Below are 19,195 nucleotides of genomic sequence, written 5' to 3'. Positions count from 1 at the left end.
GCGCATCTACCTGAAGACAGAGCCCCTGAACAGCTAACAGAAAGGAACACCTTTCAGAGAAGCAGACTCTCTGACTTGTGACTGCATTTCACACTCACTTGGGGGTCCCTTCACACTAAGCATTTTCTTTCTGCCCCCCATTGTACTCACGTTCATATTTTGTGTCCGCAGTGACGCCCACGACCCCGTGTGGTGCCCCAAGGATGCATCCCTGAAAGGGTGGAGCCTCTGCCTACTTAAGTGAAGAGAAGGGCTCCCACCGGGATAGAGAGGAACAGACAATAGGACACTTCTGACCAGATGAAGGAGGCCAACACACTTTTTTTTTTTTTTTTACTAATTTATTAATAAGTTTATTCTTCACTCATAAAAAAGAATGTGTATTTGGCTTGGAAATCATGACATAAAATAAAAAGGGAAATAACTGGAAATTCTCAGCTGCAAGTAGGTAGAAGCAACTCATGCTGAAACCTGAGCCAGCACTCGGTGCTTGGGACTAGAGCAGGGGCGCCGGGCGAAGCGAGAGCCGGAGACAGCGGTGCGAGCACAGGGCCCAGCGAGCTCTCAAGACGGCTTAGTTCCCAGAGGTTGCTTGGCTGCTGAAGTAGGAAGCTAATCCTCCTTTCTCTCCTCTCCTTTCCTTTCTTCCTTCCTTCCTTTCTCTCTTCCTTCTTTCCTTCCTTCCTTCCGACCTTTAACTATGGGAATGGTAGGCAATAGTGTTTTGATGCTAGGTTTTCTAGTTTGTAGGATAGTGTTGTTTCAACATGTTTAACCTACTTGTTTTCAACCTCCAAAAACACAAAACTGCTAAAATCAACTGTAACTAAAAGCCATTTCTATTTTTGGTCAGTTATCTGCTGTAGGCAAAGCTTCATGTAGGCATTTTTATTGCGGATTTCTATGACTGCGTCCCTAACAAGCTCAATGAACATCTGTGGCCAAAGCTTCTGCAGGGCTTCGTTTTTCATGTTGATTTCCGTGGCTTCCTTCACAAGGTCCTCCATATACATCTTGCAGAATCTCTTTTTTTCCTTTATTTCCTGTTAAAAAAGGAAAATTTTGCACCGAATCATAATTAATGCAAGAGACAAAGGAACACTTAGCTGAGCCAGAGTAACATGAAAGCATCTGTTCTGAGCCTCACCCTTCAAAGCACGAGTACTTCCCTAGACACTCTTGACACGATCAAGCTCTGCGTGAGTACAGACAGCAACGAGGAGCTCTTTACTTTGCAGTCCGCTCCTGTCTCTGTTAGACAGCTCTGGAATCACCTGAATTGTAACTACTGCTTCTCTGTTGGTAGACTTTCTCCCTTCTCAGTTAAGGGAGTTAAGCTCACACACGACAGATGAATGCACAGATTTATGGCTTCTAGTGGTAACTGTATCAGGGCACTGATACTGACAATCTTAATTGGAATAAGGTCAGTTAATATCCATACACATACTTGAAATACCACCCTCTGAATTCAGTCTGTATTTTAGGAAATTGTGTAGTAGCACTATACTGATTCATTAGTCTAGACCATTTGGACAAATTTGGGGGAAAGTGTACAAGAAGGAAGAGGAAACATACAAAAGCCTAGGACCCAGAACTTGGCCTTGAGAGAAACAATGCTCCCACTCAACTTCTGGGTCTGGAAGTCTGCAAATGAAAAATCTGGGTCCCAAACACAACAAGGAAAGTTTTGGGCCTAAAACTACTCAGGCACCAGGCCCTAATTTCACCCTAGAAGCTGAAACAAAGCCATGTGTTCAATATAAGAACTTAACATTTATTTTGGCTATTCATACTTGTGGAGTACTGAGGCAAGATGATGGAAAGTGCCATAATATATATGGAAAAAATAATGGAATAGATCAGACAATCAGAATTAGAGGAAAGTGGGGTGCTTGGGTGGCTTAGTCGTTAAGTGTATGCCTTTGGCTCAGGTCATGATCCCAGGGATCAAGCCCCACATAGGGCTCCCTGCTTAGTCAGGAAGCTTGCTTCTCCCTTTCCCACTCCCCCTGCTTGTGTTCTCCCCCCTCGCTGTGTTTTCTCTGTGTCAAAAAAATAAATAAAATCTTTAAAAAAAATTATAGGAAAGCAATTCACATCAATGAAGGAGGTAAGAAATAATAAATGTCAATGACACAATAGGTTTAATTTCTTAGAAAAGAATCTATTCAAACCTCCAACCCAAATCAAAATGCCAAAATAATTTCAGGATGAATTAAAGGGTTAAATTTAAATTATCAACAGATATTATCATTAAAATTATACTTATAAAGACTTGTAATAACAAGGAAAATAAAACTCAATGGTCAATGGGAAAACAAAAATACAAAATAATATTTTGATAGAGGTTGGGTTATACACATGTCAAAACTTAGCAACTGTATACCTAAGATTTGTGTATCATTGTACGTAAGTTTTACCCCCAAAGAAGAAACTATATCGAATACTGAACTCTGATTAATGATACACATGCTGAATTACTTAGGAAAAAGCATGCTAATGTCTGCAATTGCTTTGAAGTGAATTAAAAAATATAAGGTGGATTGATGATAGAGGATAGGTCAATGTGCAGATATGGGACAAAGCAAGGACATTATAGTACAATGTTAATAGCAGAATCTAGGATTGTGTGTATGGGCATTTACTGTAAAATTCTTTCAGCTTTGCTGTATGTTTGAAATTTTCATTAAAAAGTTAGGAAAAGAAGTGTTTTTCCCTCTTTTTTCTATTTCTTTTCCTTTTCCAAATTTTTACACTTTTTAAAACAACAAAACATGTTTTAGATTCTTGATTAATTAATGTAAATTCAAGATGAGTCCCGATTGTCACTAAGTTTCCCTAACAAAGGCCTATTTTGGAAATTTTCTTATGACATATAAGATTTCTCTAAATAATCACTCACCATTCAGGGGTCAACAGGCTGACCTGATTTAGTTCATGCACTAAAAACAACTGGTCACGAGTTGACCTTGCATAAAAATATGTACAGATTGTGACGGGCGATAAATAACAAATGGTTCCAGTTGGCTACTTCTCCGATGAATCTTTCTTTAACTCTGAAATATGGTCTGAGACTTAGTCACCTGCACTAAGTTAGCTTGTTGATGAGAACAGCATTGAGCTGTTCCCTTTTAACACTCAGTAAATCTGGGCTACACGGGGACTACCAGGGAGACAGACAAGTGTGAATCACCAGAGATCAATCAATACCTGAAATGAGCAATGTTTTACAACGTGCAATGCATTTACACAAATAGAAGGCACATGGCATATTTAGTGAATGCCTCTTTTACACATTGCTGAGTTTCTTAAAACACGATTTTGAGGGGCGCCTGGGTGGCTCAGTGGGTTAGGCTGCTGCCTTCGGCTCAGGTCATGATCTCAGAGTCCTGGGATCGAGCCCCACATCGGGCTCTCTGCTCAGCAGGGAGCCTGCTTCCTCCTCTCTCTCTGCCTGCCTCTCTGCCTGCTTGTGATCTCTCTGTCAAATAAATAAATAAAATCTTAAAAAAAAAACACGATTTTGAGTTATTTATTTAGTGTGGTGGAGGAGGGGCAGAGGGAGAGAGAATCTTAAGCAGGCACCACTTCCAGCATGAGCCTGATGTGGGGCTCCATCCCACACCCCCACGATCGTGACCAGAGCTGAAATCAAGAGTTTTACACTTAACTGATTGAGCCACCCAGGTGCACCACAATTTTGAGTTTTTGCAAAAAAGGAAAAGCCTCGCAGTAAGACTGGAAAATTTTTATAGTAATTTAGGAATAACAAAAATGTATAGAATTTTTAAAGGATGTATTTTTTGCTAAATAATTTATACATAATACAAATTAAACTTTTTGTAATTGGCATAGTGCAATTTTTGGTGCTTTAAAATTTCTTGCTATAGCTCCTTCCACTACTTCTTTATGAACATGTTGCTACAGAATTGCATCTGCCATAATAACCCTTAATTCAGTAACTGTTGTAAAGCAGTTTAACTTCATCATTTCTTCTTTCCTCCAAGCCAATTACTCCCATCTCCATGAAGCAGACTCTGAACTCATCAGGTATCTGCCAGGACGACTCACTCTGCCTGTCCAGAATGATCCTGTTAAAAGCACATTAGAGATACCTCTCTTGCCCTGACCCGTCAAGGAGTTATTGCTCTTTGAATAATGCTTTTTCCATTCTCAAATGCTTTCATATACTTATTTTTTTCCTATCCCACAACATCCCTGTGGGGTTCATAAAGCAAGTATCATACAAGTTCAATCCTGAGGAGATGAACTCTGTACAATATTATTTATCTCATTGAACTAAAACTTTGTTGTCATGAAGATGGTTTGGGAAAAAAGGTAGGTCAAAGGTAGGATTTGTTGTGGAGCGATTTTAGCTATAATGGTACTTGTACTGGGGTCCAAGCCATATCTCCATCTCCTAAACAGGAAACTAAGGTCAGCAGAAGTTAAGAGACTTGCTCAGGATTACACAGCATCTACTAATACGTACCCAGAGAAAACTCTAACCTAGTCTTTGAAGGACCTGCAGTCTCGTTGGAGAGATGGCCTACACATATGAAAAGCTAACTAAAAATTATTAAACAGTAACTAAGTGCTGTGAGATGTTTAGACAGCAAATCTAATCAGTGTTCAGAAAGAGGGAGGCCTTTGTGGTCAGAAAGACTTCAGAAAGGGCATGATATACTCAGAGAGAGTCCCAAGGTCAGTAATCAGGTCTGAGTTCTAGAGGCAGCTCTGTCAGTAACTCACCGAGTGATCCTGAGTAGTTCATCTGAGTCTCCAGTTCTCCTCATCTGTCTAAGAACAGGACTGGAATCATTAGTCCCTTTCAGCCCTCTGACTCTACATACTTCTTAGATTTTTTTAAAAATGAGTCAGGAGCATGGATGAGCAGCCACCAAGCAACAGAATTGTACATGTTGTACGTATAATTATATGTGTCATATGTATAATGGAAGGGTCTGCTTAGCCAGATTTGTGAGGAACTCACTACAATTCCCAACCACTCAGGGTGACCGAAGAGAGAGACTGACTGAGCGTTCTCTGCTGCAGTGACTGAAATATTTTTCATGAGGTGAGAAGCTTGGTCTAAACGAAGGAAAGCTAGACTGTAAGTCAAGAGAGTGATTAAGGAACTAGGGCGAGGTCTTTCAGGAAGTAAGTGGTAGAATCAGGGGCTCAGATCCAGATCTCCTAGTGGCCAAGTGTTCTTCCAAAATATCATGTGGCTTCAGATTCCTTCTCCCTTCGACATTTCTCAAAACAGGAGTCAACACTCCCTGTCCTGACTTTTTGATCGCTTATTTACAGCTCAAACCACCTTGAAACACTGCTTATGTGACTCCACTGAAACTACTCCTATTTAAAAAACAATGATCTTGATTGTCAAATGTATGACATTTTTTCTGCTGGTTTGTGCCCTCAGGTGTTAGAAAATCACAGTCTATTCAATCAAGGACATAAAGATTCTTACCTACTTTTTCAATGAAAACTTTAAAGTTTTGCTTTTCCTCCTTAGGTTTTCATTTGATCTGGAGTTAATTTTTGTTGTATGGTGTGAGGTGAAGGGTTCAATATGTATTTCTGATTTGATATTCAATTTCCTCAGTATGTTTATTAAATTATCTGTACCAATCTGCAATACCGCCTATCTATATCCCCATGTATAGGGGATAGATATATTTCTGGCTCTTAATTTTGTTCTCAGGTCTGTCTATTCCTACACTGCCTTCCTTACTACACCTTTACAATACTTGGCATCTGGTAAGTCAAGTTCTCCCCACTTTTACTCTAGTGTATTTTGGGTTGTTTATCAGATAACTTTTGGATCAGCTGGTGACATTCTACAATAACCCTGTCCAAATTTTGATTAGAACTGCCTTTTATTCATGGATGGATTTAGGAAGAATCTTTCCTATGTAGAACGTTCCTGTCCTTGAACATGAACAATCTATTTAGTTCTTCTTCCAATTTTTTCAACAAAATTTCATAATTTTCTCCATAGAGGGCTTATACATATTTTATTGTTATTTATGTTATATAGTATTTATTGTTAAGGTAAATGGCATATTACTTTAAATTTATTTTCAAATAGGAAACATAGCCTATATTGGGTTATCAGCCCCTTTTCTTACCGATTTCTAAAAGTTCTTTATCATTCAGGGAGGTTAGTTGTAAACCATCTTTTCATTTCTTTTTTGTTTTTGCTTATTCTAGCTCCCTGAAGATCTTTTTCATGCCAACACCACACATACATTTTCCAAGATTTCTTGAAAACCTTTATACTTTTATTATAAACTTTAAAATCCCTGATCCATTAGGAATTTATGCTGATGTAAGATATAATGTCTGAATCTAGCTCCCCCCCCCCCCCGCAGTTCCCTAATTATTCCTAAATCATTTACTGGATAGTCCACGTGACTTGAGATAATTCTTTATCATATTAAGAAATTCTCTTCTGTATTTGGAGGTACAGTTCACTTTTCCATTCTATCTCATTAGACTATCTCTTTATGGTCATCCCGTTGTAACTGATACGACTTTATAATATACCGTAATAGCTAGTAGCACTAGTATTCTCAATATTCTTCTCTTTCAGAGTTTTTATGCTTATTTCCCCATATGTACCATAGGATCAACTAGTCTCAAAAAACCCTCAGTAAAATTTTTGGCATCTTCATTGAGATCCTATTAAATTTTTAAATTAACTTAAGGAAAACTGACATTTTGTTTTAGATGCTTTTTATGCAAAACATGGTAGGTTCTCCCATTTGTATAAATCTTTGGTGTGCCTCATTAATGTTTTAAAGCTTACTTCACAGAAATCATGCCTATTTATTAGTTAGTTATTACTAGGTGTTTTATCTTTTTGTGTTGCTGCTGTGAGCTGGGTGTCTTCTTTCTGTTATTTACTTACATGGAAACTGTTGATTTCTGCCCCATTACTGAATTTTCTTATAGCTTTTATAGTTTCTGAACTAATTATCTTGGGATTTCCGGAGATTCAATACTATTGTCTGCAAGTAGTAAGTTCACTCCTTTCCTTTCAAGTTACCACAAATCTCTTCCTCTTGCCTTTCTGCATTGTCTGTATGGATACCTGATAATGGCGATGTTGGACATCCCTGTCTTGAGGCTGACTTCAGCGAGCACTAGGGTTCTACTGCTGTGCAGCATATTACCTCAAACTCGGTGGCCTAAGACAACATGTATCTGTCATCTCAAGTTTCCATGCATCAGGAGTCCAGGCACAGCTCAGCTGGGTGCTTGGCTCAGGATGTCACAAGGTTGTATAGTCAAGGTGTCAGCCAAGTTCTGTTCCTTTTTAAAGCTTGGGTCCTCTTCCAGACCTGGTGCTTGTTTGAACAGCACTCAGTTCCTTGCAGTCATAGAACTGAAGCCCCAGTTTCTTGCTGGCTATCAGCAAGGGCTGCTGTCAACTCCTAGAAGCTTCTCGCAGTTCTTGGCCATGTACCCTCTCACACGGTGGCTTACTTCTTCAAGGCCAGCAGTAGCCTGAATCCTCTTTTAGAGGACCTGGTCAGGTTTATCCAGGATAATCTCCCTTTCCATTAACTCAAAGTCAACTGATTAGAGACCTGAATTGTATCCGCAAAATCCCTTTACCAAACTTGGCATATTCCGTTGGTTAGAAGCAACTCACAGGTTTTACCGGCATGGAAGAGAGGGATACCAGGGTGTAGGAATCAGGGAGGACGTCTTACTCAGAATTCTGCCTACCATTGATGCTAATGTTTCTAGAGTTTCCCCACCAAGCATGACATTTGCTCTTCATTTTCTATTTATCCTATTTGCTGATTTAAAAAAATTAAGGATGGATGTTGAATTGTGTGAAATGCCTTTTTTCAATGTCTAAAGAAATAATCACAACTTCTCAACTTAGACCAATCTCCTGATAGGAATCTTCCTTGCATTCCTAGAATAAACTACAGTTGGCTGTAATGTTTTGTTATTCATTTAATGTTCTGCTGTGGTCTCCTTGATACTCTTCCTTTTTAAAAATATTTTTGCATCATCAATATTCTTAGGTTTTTGGTCTGGCTTTTCTTTTTCTGTGCCAATGCTGGCAGGTTTCAGATTTAATGTTATGGTATCTGCCTTAAAAAAAAATGGTAACGTTTTCTTCTTTTGCAATACTCTTGCACAATTTTTAAAAAATCACTGGAATTGTCTATTCCTTAGAGTTGGTTGATTTCTCTGTGAAATTGTTCTTGTTTTGCATGCAGCTCTTTGATATTTTTCTAAATGTCTTTAGTATTAATTAATAAAATTTATTTTATAATAAATTTAATTTTAATTTTATATAAACAAATAAATAATAATATTTATAATATTTATAATATATATTTATATTTTACATCATATATATCTTATTTATATTCTATCATATTTATCATATTTATATATAAATATAAATATAATATAATAAATTTATTATAATTTTTAATTTATAATACAATTTATACATATTAATTTATAAAATAAATTAGTATTAATTTTTGACTCATGGAACGGAGTTGGTTCAAGAAGACAAAGACTCAGAATCCTGTCAGTTTGGCTTTCATTTTCCTCCTTTGGCCACATCAGGAAGTCCGTATTAGCCAAAGATTAAATTCGATCCTTTCATATAGCACTCTTACTGCCTTTCTCGTCCCTTCTTTTAACACCATCTACCCCAATCTCTGTGCTTCTGAAGAGTGAATTGCTCATAGATCCTGGCTCTCTCCGTGTCTTTTTGTGCTTCTATGCCTTTTCTTCATACCGTGCTATTTCTCGTTTTCCTTCTATCTAGCTACACTTTATCATTTAGGACTGGTGTCAGGAAGCTCTTCTCTGGAAAGCTTCCCTTGACCTGGATAAGATATTCCTCCCATCCTCTCTTTATATACTGGTTTAAACCACCCCTGTATAAGTCTGTCTCCTTCATTAGGCTGTGAGATCCGTGAGGATAAGGACAGTGACTTCTTACAGCCCAAGTAATCTGTGCGACAGGTGCTTAGCACATGATTTTTGAGCAAAAGCATGAATGTTAGGGTCGGGGAGGATTTCAAGGTATTGACTTCAAGTATTTGAAGAGTTCTCATGAGAAAAAGACGAATTCTCTTTTCTACATAAGGCGGTACTAGGGTCATGAAGTAAAAGTTATTAGGAAGCAGATTTCAGCTTCACGTGGGTAAGAATGGTTCTCACCAACGGAACTGTTCGGTGACAAAAGCTCCCTCAGGAAGCAGTACTTTTTGTACTCAAATAATTTAAAGCAGAATCGGAACATCTTTTAGGAGGCCATAAAACATCAACTGCATTGTGTTTTCAAGGTGTGTTTCAAGCTGTAATCCTTAGAGCCCCTCTGGTTCCAAAGAGAGGCTTCAGGACTGGGGGTGAGATGAGGGGAAAGGAAAAGAATAGACAAGCCGATCAAATGAAGCTCTGAAGCCCTCCTTCCCTCAACAACAGCAGCTGCTCTGCTGTTTTTGCTTTGTTTTGACATACTGGGTTTCAGCTACAATGTGGTTTGAATAAAGAGTCCCATGGCTGTTTAAAAACATCTGAAAACCACTTGCCCGGCCATTTCATTTCACTGCCATACACACACACACACACACACACACACATACATATATATAAAATACATATATAAAACCTGTGTGAGTTAAATATATATATATATATTTATTTATATATATATATATATATAACTCACGGTGCCTTGCACATCAGTTAAGGATGCTCAGTCAGTAAGCACTTCCTGCTGACTTTGTCTTGCTCTTTTGTCCTTCAGTCCCCTCAAAATCTCTTGCAGAACCTTCACATTCTATTGTTATTTAAAGGATTTATTTCTTCAGCTTTCTTATGAGTTCCATCAAGGCGGCACTACATGCTTTTCTTCCTGTAGCTCCTGAGGCACCCTAACACTGTATCCCTCCAATAAACCTCCGAATACAAAGAAGTAAAGAATTAGTTCCAGCTTTTCTGGCTAAGCAGCTACAGTGGAAACAGAACAGGTTAAAATGATACCCCATGATTAAGGATGCAGAAGGTCATGCAGTAGGAGAATGAAAGCAGTGAATGAGAACATCAAGGACACAACCTGACATGGGCCAGTTAAGCACTCACAGCAAGCCTGCATCTCTTGTCTTAATTCAGGCAGATCAGAACCCTTGGTCCACTTTGGTCTAAATTTTTGGTACAGATTTCTTTGAAACATTTTTTTTTTCTGCTGAAATAAAGATATTGGAACTATGGACTCTACTTCTTCCTAACGCCATGGTGCTTACTGTCTTCAGCTGTACCTGACATAAGGCTGGCTAACTTTGCAGGACACAAACAAGTTATCTTCACTGAGTAAAGGGAGAAATGTACCACTGCCAAGTCCCATGCCAGGTGGGAGACATCCAGGCACAAGATGCCAAAGACTGAGAGTGGTTTTACCTCTAGCCTTTCGTTATAAAAGTCTCTCGTGGTATAATTTAGCGTAGCTCGGTTTGTGTTTTCTCCTACAAGTCTTTTGCTATCACTGTTTTCTTCATTGACGAGACCAGGTTTTTTTCCTTTGGTTTCTAGCAGATACCGGAATTGCTTCTTTCTGTAGAAAGACAGTCAAGGGATGTAGAGAGTTACTAATGAGATTTACTAAAATGTCTATTTTTTGTTGACTTTCAAGGGAAACATATGCGCTTTGGAATGTCTGCTTCATGAGTTTGAATTATTCATTTGAACTCAGTTCAATACCCCAATCTTTCTACTAATTAAGCTAGACAACCCAAATTCTTTTGTTTCATAACTACCAATCATCAACATAAACATCTCAACCATTTCTAAAATGAAGAAACTCTACCTTAAAGAAATCAATATAAAATGTAAATAATCACAGAGCACAAAACAACCCAGTTAAAGATGTAGTAGGCCAAACTTTCTAAGGCATTATCTTTCGTAAAGCATATACTACCTCTTATAAATCACACAAATAGTCCGTAATTCCAATATGCAGCTCAGTAGTATTACTCACAGATAGAAAGTGGAATGGGATACTGGTTTAACTTTAGCAAAACCAAAATAAGCAAAACACAAAAACCTCCAAGTGTTAGCATATTGGGGCAAGATCCTAGTAGGAGGTAAATAATGAAACTGGAAACTTCATTTGATTATGAAGAACATAAACAGTTCTCGGAGCATCACTGGCATACCCATAAGCCTAGACAGAGAACTGCGACTCATCTCCCATGAAAGTTGATTTCTGGTTTCCACCAGACTCAGGGTGTCTCTAAGTGAAGGGGTATTACTACTTCACTGTAAACTGAACTAAAGACTGGGAAGAGAAGAGGAATAGCTCTTTTAAAATTTTTTCCCTCTCCAATTTAAAAGTATAAAACAGCAATTTTAGAAATTTTAAGAAGTACATATTTTGAAAAGTATAGAGATAAAAATCACCCATAAATCTATAGCTCATATATCTATATAAATCTATAACATTGTTCACATTCAACATGTTTTTATAGGCTTTTTCTATGAATTTTTGTAAAAAGTTAAGATCATACTAACCATCCAATTCTGTACACTTATTTTCACTCAATGCTATATATAATAAGTATTTTTCTATGTCTTTAAAACTTAATGCATGAATAAAATTCAGCTGTGATGTTAATCAGTTTACTTAATCAGGCCCTTGTTTTGGATATTTAGTTGTATCATTTTCTCACTTTTAAAAAGAAGGAAGTGAGTGATGTACAGATCTTTACCGCATTTTCTTTATTGACTTTTTAATTATCAAAGCAATGCATATGTAGTTTTTCTACCACTTACATGTCTTTTCAAATCAATTTTTCATTAATTCTGTTTTTATTTTTTCTTAAGATTTATTTATGTATTTGAGAGAGAGTGTGTGCTTGCAAGTGGGGAAGGGGTGGGGGGAGAGGGGAGAGAATCCTCAAGCAGACTCCCCGCTGAGTGGAGTCCAACGTGAGGCTCAATCTCAGGAACCTGAGCCCATGACCGGAGCCAAAACCAAGAGTTAGACACCCAAAAGACTGAGCCACCTAGGCGCCCCTCATTATTCTGTTTTTTAATGTCATTAATTCTTTTAGCTTCCTTCAGGATTATTTTGTTTTTTTTCTTTCTAACTTCTTTATTTTCTTTTCCTAACTTCTTTAAGAGTCTCATGCTCTACCGACTGAGCTAGCCCGGTGCTGACTCCTAACTTCTTTAGATAAATGTTTAGCTCCATTCATTTTCAGCCTTTATTCTTCCCTAACTGAGGCATTTCAAAGGCTAAAATGTTTTCATTTAGCATCATGTAAGTTGATTCCACAAGTTTTGAAATGTGGTATTTTTGTTATATTTCAGTTCAAGGTAATTTCCATTATAAAACTGTCTTTTAGGGGCTGCCTGGGTGGCTCAGTGGGTTGAGCCTCTGCCTTCAGCTCGGGTCATGATCTCAGGGTCCTGGGATCGAGTCCCACATCGGGCTCTCTGCTAGGCGGGGAGCCTGCTTCCTCCTCTCTCTCTCTCTCCACTTGTGATCTCTCTCTGTCAAATAAATAAAATATTAAAAAAAAAACAAAACAAAAAAACTGTCTTTTAACCTGTAGGTTATTTAGAAATATGTATTCTGATTTCCAGATATATGCAGATTTCCTGATTAACACTGAATAACTGAGTTAAAGCTAATTGAATTTTGAACAGAAAACATGGGCTATGTAAAGACCTTAGAATCTGTTGACAATTGCCTTATGGATAGCATTTGGTCAATTTTTATAAATTTCCATGCATGCTTGTAAAGAACATGTGTTCTACAGTTATTGGGGTCAATGTTCTCCGAATGTCCATTAAATCAAATATGTTAATCATGTTGTTCAAGTATTTTATAGCCTTTTTAAATTACTCAAAAATATAGTAAAACTTCCCACTGTAATTAGGGAGTTGTAGTAATGTCAATTTTTGGTTTACAGGTTTTTAAGGCTATGCTAATAGGTGCATACAAATTAAATCAGCAAATTTATCTAAACATTCCTGATGAACTGAACTTATTATTATTTTGAAATGATCCTCTTTATTTCTAGTATTGCTTCTAACCTCAGTCTTTTAGTCCTCAATGGTTACTCTGTTTTTATTTTGGTTAGTATTGATGTTATCTTTTCTCACTTTTTAACTTTTAAACTTTATGTAACCTTATGTTCCCGATGTGTCCCTTGTAAACAACATATAACTGAACGTCATTATTTTACTCAATCTGACAATCTTTGGCTTTTAACCAGAACAATTAGTACATTTGCACTTTATCACTGATAACACTGATGGTCATAATTATGAGCTCCCTTGAATTCATGCCCTTTACAATGTGATTCTGCAGCTGAGCTGACTACCTCCATGACAGTATCAGTTCTCAGGCCAGGCCTCAGGAGTCCTTGCATGTTTTTCTCTCTTTAAACCCTGCCTCTCCCATGAAAACAAGCCCTGGCAGATTTCTGGAGCATGAGAGACCACGTGGAGCAAAGACAACTCGCCCTGAGGCTGCCTGCGAGCAGTTTATAGCTGGCCAACCCCCAAATAAGTGAGAGCCCTGGCTAGATCAGCACAGCTGCCTACCCAAGCCACAGGCGGCTGCAGATGCGTGAGAACCCCGGCTGAAGGTACAGCCGACCAGCGGACCTGCGGACTCAGGGGAGAAAATGACTCTTGTTCTAAGCTACTGGCTTGGTACCATTGGAATTGCTGATATAGTCATATTTAGGTTAAATCTGACATTTTTTTTTCTTTCAATTTGACCCACATGTTCTATGTTTCGTTTCTCTTTCTCTTCTTTTCCATTTCTCCCCTCCTCCTCCTTATTCGTTTAGAAGCTGTACACTCTTTATTCTTTGGTTACCATCGAAATGAGAACATGCACTGTTAACTTACCAACATCTCAGGTTAATTACTATAGCTCCTTCCTAGATAATACAAGGATCTAGAATACCATATCTTTATCTACCTTCTACACAACACAGTTATAGTGTATGTTAATTCTATATATTTTAAAACCCACAACACATAATTATTGTTGCTTTATACAGTCAATGTTCATTTAGCTTTATCCCACAAATTTGGTATTTTTCTTGCTTTTTTAAAAAAAATTTTTTATTTATTTGACAGAGAAGACAGCGAGAGAGGGAACACAAGAAGGGAGAGTGGGAGAGGGAGAAGCAGGCTTTCCACCAAGCAGGGAGCCTGATGCAGGGCTTGATCCCAGAACCCTGGAATCACGACCTGAGCTGAAGGCAGACACTTAAGGACTGAGCCATGCAGGCGCCCCTTCTTGCTCTTTATTTAGGTCTTCTTGCAACTCAGACCATCTTTTTGGGGTCACTTTCCTTCTGCTTAATTACAGGTATTATAATTTCTTTTAGTGCAGGAATACTGGTGGGAAACTCTTAGTTTTGTTTTTTATTATTTTGTTTTAAAGTATCTTTATTTTATCTTCCTTCTTTTTTTTTCTAAGATTTTATTTATTTATTTGACAAAGAGGGTGAGAGAGCACAAGCAGGGGGAGCAGTAGAAGGAGAGGGAGGAGCAATCGCCCGGCAGAGCAGGGAACACGACTCCAGCCTCAATCCCAGGACCCTGGGATCATGACCTAAGCCGTCTGAGCCACCCAGGCACCCCTATTTTATCTTCATTCTTAAAAGACATTTTTACTGTGTATAGAATTCTGGGTAGTTGGCAACGAACTTCCTTCAGTACGCTGAACATATCATTTATTATCCTGTCTTCTGACTTCCACTGCTGCTGTTGTGAAGTCAATGACTGATATGCACTCCTTTAAAGATAATCGCTTTTTTCCTGGTTGTTTTAGAATTTTTCACTTTTATAGTTGGTGCTCTGTTATTTCATTGTGAAGTGACTTGGGGTGGATTTCTTTTAAATGAATACATTTCTAATTGGTTGAGCTTGTCTAATGTATAGATTACTGCATTTCACCAGTTCGAAAAAATTATTTGCCATTACCTTTAAATATTACACTTACACACCTTCTTTATTTTATCTTTTTGAAATTCCAATCAAGCAGATTTTAAACCTTTCAACTCATTCTAACTCCAAATTTCTTAACTGCTTTCCCATATGTTCCTTTCTCTTTGTGCTCCATTCCATAAAATTCCCTCTAGGCTATTTCCTAAATTACAGATTCTCTTTTCAACTAGGTCTAATTGGCTGTTAAGTCTCTTAAGTTTTGATTGTGTTCGTTTCATTTTTCATTTACAGAACTTCCTTGGGTTTCCTTCCAGATCTGATGGATCACTTTTTAAATTTTCTTATTATTGCCAGATATTTTCAAACTTGTCTATTATATCATGAAATATACTATGCATAGTTGTTTTATAATTCTTAAGAAATAATGCCAAAATCCTAAGTATTTGTGGGTCTGTTTCTATAGTCTATGTTTTTTCTGTTAGTTCTTATACATGGTAACTTATTTCCTTATATGCTCAGTTATTTTTACTTTTTTCCCATTGTGTCCTGGTCACTGTCCTTAAAAATTATTTATGTTAATTCTCTGATAGATTGAAAATAAACTTCCTCCAGAGGGGAGGTGCATTTGCTTTTCCCAGGTATCTAGAGAGAGTAACATTTAAACTTTGACATTATTTTAAACTATCTACATATTATGAATTCAGGCTGCAAATCTATATGAGGATTGGCTTTCAGTTACACTTCTTAGAAATAACTTTGCCCCTTTTTTGCTCATACCAAGACAACTTTCCTTGGTAATTCCAGGAGAGAAGAAAGGGAGGCTTATTTCTGACACCATCTTGATGGTATAGCCATGGGAATCCTAGCTTAATTTTGGGAAGATCTCAACTTATATGCGTATTTTAGAGGGGGTCCTGGGCTTTGATTTATAGCCTTCCCTCTTTGCAGCGAACAAAAGCAAAATTTAATTTCCCCTAAAATGCCTCTAGGTTAAACACAGTTTACATGCTCACCTTACTTCTCAATGTTCTTTCCATAGATCTTGGCCTAGTACTTCTGTACCTTTATGGAGTTTTTGTTTTTTATTTTATCCAAATTTTTAGTTGTTTTTATTGCAAGGAATTATCAAAACAACCTAACTCGCATTATTGGAAAAGTCCAATGCATTCTCAATAAGAACTTTCAAATTGTACAAACATACATAGAGTAAAACTTGAAAACCACTCTTTAACCACTCAACCACCACTACTAACATCCACATCCTACCAGATGTGTTCATCTTTTTAGCTCCCTTTCTATGTCTCCATATTTATACATAAACATTAATTTTGTTGCCTTTAAAAATAACATCAGGTCATAATATAAATGTTCTTTTACACCTTATTTTATTTAATAAACTGTCTGTCTCTGGATCATTTCAGATCAGAACAGAAAATCTACTTTAATCTTTTCCTTTATCTTCTTTTTCTATAGTTTTAAAATGACCATAATGTACATAGTATCATATAGATACTACATTTATAGTTTAGAAGTACCATTATTTATTTAACTTTCCCTATTGTTAGGCATTTAATTACTTTCTGAAGTTGGGTTACTACAAACAATAAAATAATAACAGCCTACACCTAAGTTTTTTGTGCCCACGTATGTGCATTTCAATAGGCTATATTCCTAGTACTAGAACTTCTGGGTTCAAAAATATGGCAGATATTGCTAAACTACTTCCTTCACAAGTCTGCATTAAGTCTTCCACCAAGAGTGTAGAGTATATATTTCTCTGAATAGTAATAAACCCCTATTATTATTAGTTCTTAAATTTTTTAGTTGATCCCATTAGCTAAAATGAAATCTTATTGTTTTAATTTAATTTTTACTTCTCTTTTACAAGTGAGTTGGATCTTTTTTTACAATATTTGGCCTTTGTGTGTGTGTGTGTGTGTGTGTGTGTGTGTGTGTGTGTGTGTGTGTAAAGTCTTTATATCCTTTGCTTTTACTTTCATGTTGATTGTCTTTTTCTTACTAAATTTGTAGGACTTCTTAAATCTGTTAAATGTGTTGCAAATACATTCTCCCTCTCTGTTCATGTCTTTTGACTTTATGATGTCTTTTATCATACAAAAGTTTTAAATTTTTGTGAGCTAAAGGTGTCAAAACTTAGAAAGTATTAGAAAGTATAGTAGAATGTTTTTATAAACTTGAGGTGATGAATGCCTTCCTAGGATACAAAAATCATCTTGTTCAGTTTACTGAGATACCATACTGGGATTGTTGGTTAGAAAGTCAATAACTACATGATTTAATTAAAATAAATTGACATTTTCAGGGGCGGGTGGTTGGGTGGCTCAGTTGTTAAGTGTCTGCCTTCAGCTCAGGTCATGATCCCAGGGTCCTGGGATCAAGCCCTGCATTGGGCTTCCTGCTCGGCGGGAAGCCTGCTTCTCCTTCTCCCACTCCCCTTTCTTGTGTTACCTCTTCTCACTGTCTTCTCTGTCAAATAAATAAATAAAATCCTAAAAAAATAAATTGACATTTTTATTAAGCCTCAGAATTCATTAACAATGTACATCTTTCCATTTTTAGACCTTTTTTAAATTCCTAATTTCACTGTTTACTTCATAGTTACTTTGTATCAGATGGATTTCCTGATATTTTATTATTTTTATTGTCTCGATAAATGGGATACTTTTCTAATACTATTTTCAAGAATTTATTATTTTAATGAAGAAATGCCAATTATTTTTGTAAGCTAATATAGTATCTGGTTTCCTTGTTATATATTCTGATTAGCTATAAAAAAAGTTCAATACTTGAGTTCTTGGATTTTCCTTAGAAACTTGTTGTTATAAAGAGTCTATTTTTGCTTTTACTAGTCAACTATTCTTTTTTATTTCTTTAAAAGTTGCTTTAGCTTTACAAATTTCTTGACTCCATTTTCTTGTCTATGACTTTGATTGAGGTTAAACATCTTTTTTTAAGTTTAAAGGCACTTGTATTTTGTTTTCTGAGAAACTGGTTCTCCTGTTTCTTTGTGTTTCCTATTTCAACTGGGTAAAATTTACTTTCTAATTTTATGATATGACTAGAGAAAGTGATCTATTTAAGTATGTTTTTTGGGAACCATGGAGTTTTTCTTTGAGTTTAATATATGTCCAATTTTTGTAAACATTTTATAGGTGTTTGAGTAGAATTTGTTTCAAATTGGGAAACAATTTGTTTCAAATTGGGCAATAAAATTATAAATCCATTTATTTGATAAAATGCATTAACTGTTATTCAAATCCTCCATATTTCTTTTTTTTGTTTATTTGATCTACTGATTAGATTAATACCTAATACCTATCACAATAACTGTGAATTTGTCAACATATACTTGTGCTTGTTGATATATTTAGGATCTTAGTTACATTAAGTTTCATAATTATCATATTCTTTGGCAGATTGTAGCTTTTGGTCATCATTTCTATTATCACTAATACTAATATTCCCAGATTTGTTTGTTGCTGTTGTTGGCATTTCCCTGTTATATAGTTTCATCCCTTTATTTTCAAACTTTATATATTGCTTTCTTCAGGAGTATGTCTCAAAGACAACATGTAACTCAATTTTAACCCTGATAGCCACTATCTATTAATAGGAGAATTCCATTCATTAATATTTATTATAACTAACATGTTTATTTTTCTTTTTTCTTCTCTTCCAGGCTGTTGTTGAACTTTTTTCTTTTTAGTGGTTTAGAATCTGTACATATAGCTTCTCTTCCTACTAGTAGCCCTTAAAATTTAAATATACACAGTTAAAAATGTATTTTTTCAGGGGCACCTGGGTGGCTCAGTGGGTTAAGGCCTCTGCCTTTGGCTCGGGTCATGATCCCAGGTCCTGGGATCGAGCCCCGCATCGGGCTCTCTGCTCAGCAGGGAGCCTGCTTCCTCCTCTCTCTCTCTCTGCCTGCCTCTCTGCCTACTTGTGATCTCTGTCTGTCAAATAAATAAATAAAATCTTTTAAAAAAAAGTATTTTTTCATTAACTTTTGGTGCTAATTAGTAACTATTATTACTCCTAAGGGGGGAAAAAAAACTTAGGAAATTTTAACTTCCTTTCCCTTAGGAATTTCTGGGATTTTTATTTTTGGGTCACTAAATTTTTCCTTATGCATTAATATTTTTGATAAGTATAATTTTTAGATTCACATTTTATTTTTTATTATTTTAATTTTTAATTCCTTAAT

The 19,195-nt window shown here is 36.5% G+C and overlaps 1 protein-coding gene across 8 annotated transcripts in view; it reads right to left on the bottom strand.

Annotated features, from left to right (window-relative positions):
* Nucleotides 1-319: 319 nt before the first annotated feature.
* Nucleotides 320-19,195, bottom strand: part of LRRC49 (leucine rich repeat containing 49) — a 160,322-nt gene continuing 141,446 nt past the window's right edge. For all 8 annotated transcript variants that reach the window (XM_047737731.1, XM_047737726.1, XM_047737728.1 and 5 more), the window contains 2 exons: nucleotides 10,456-10,609; nucleotides 320-1,043 (listed from right to left, as the gene is read on the bottom strand). In XM_047737731.1, coding sequence (XP_047593687.1) covers nucleotides 840-1,043; nucleotides 10,456-10,609 — 358 coding nt within the window. In that variant the 3' untranslated portion in view covers nucleotides 320-839. The remainder of the gene's footprint in view (nucleotides 1,044-10,455; nucleotides 10,610-19,195) is intronic.

Source organism: Lutra lutra, chromosome 7 (genome assembly GCF_902655055.1).
Source record: "Lutra lutra chromosome 7, mLutLut1.2, whole genome shotgun sequence".
Taxonomy (NCBI): Eukaryota; Metazoa; Chordata; class Mammalia; order Carnivora; family Mustelidae; genus Lutra; species Lutra lutra.
Note: the sequence above shows the minus strand (reverse complement) of the source record. Positions and strands in the feature narration are given on the sequence as shown.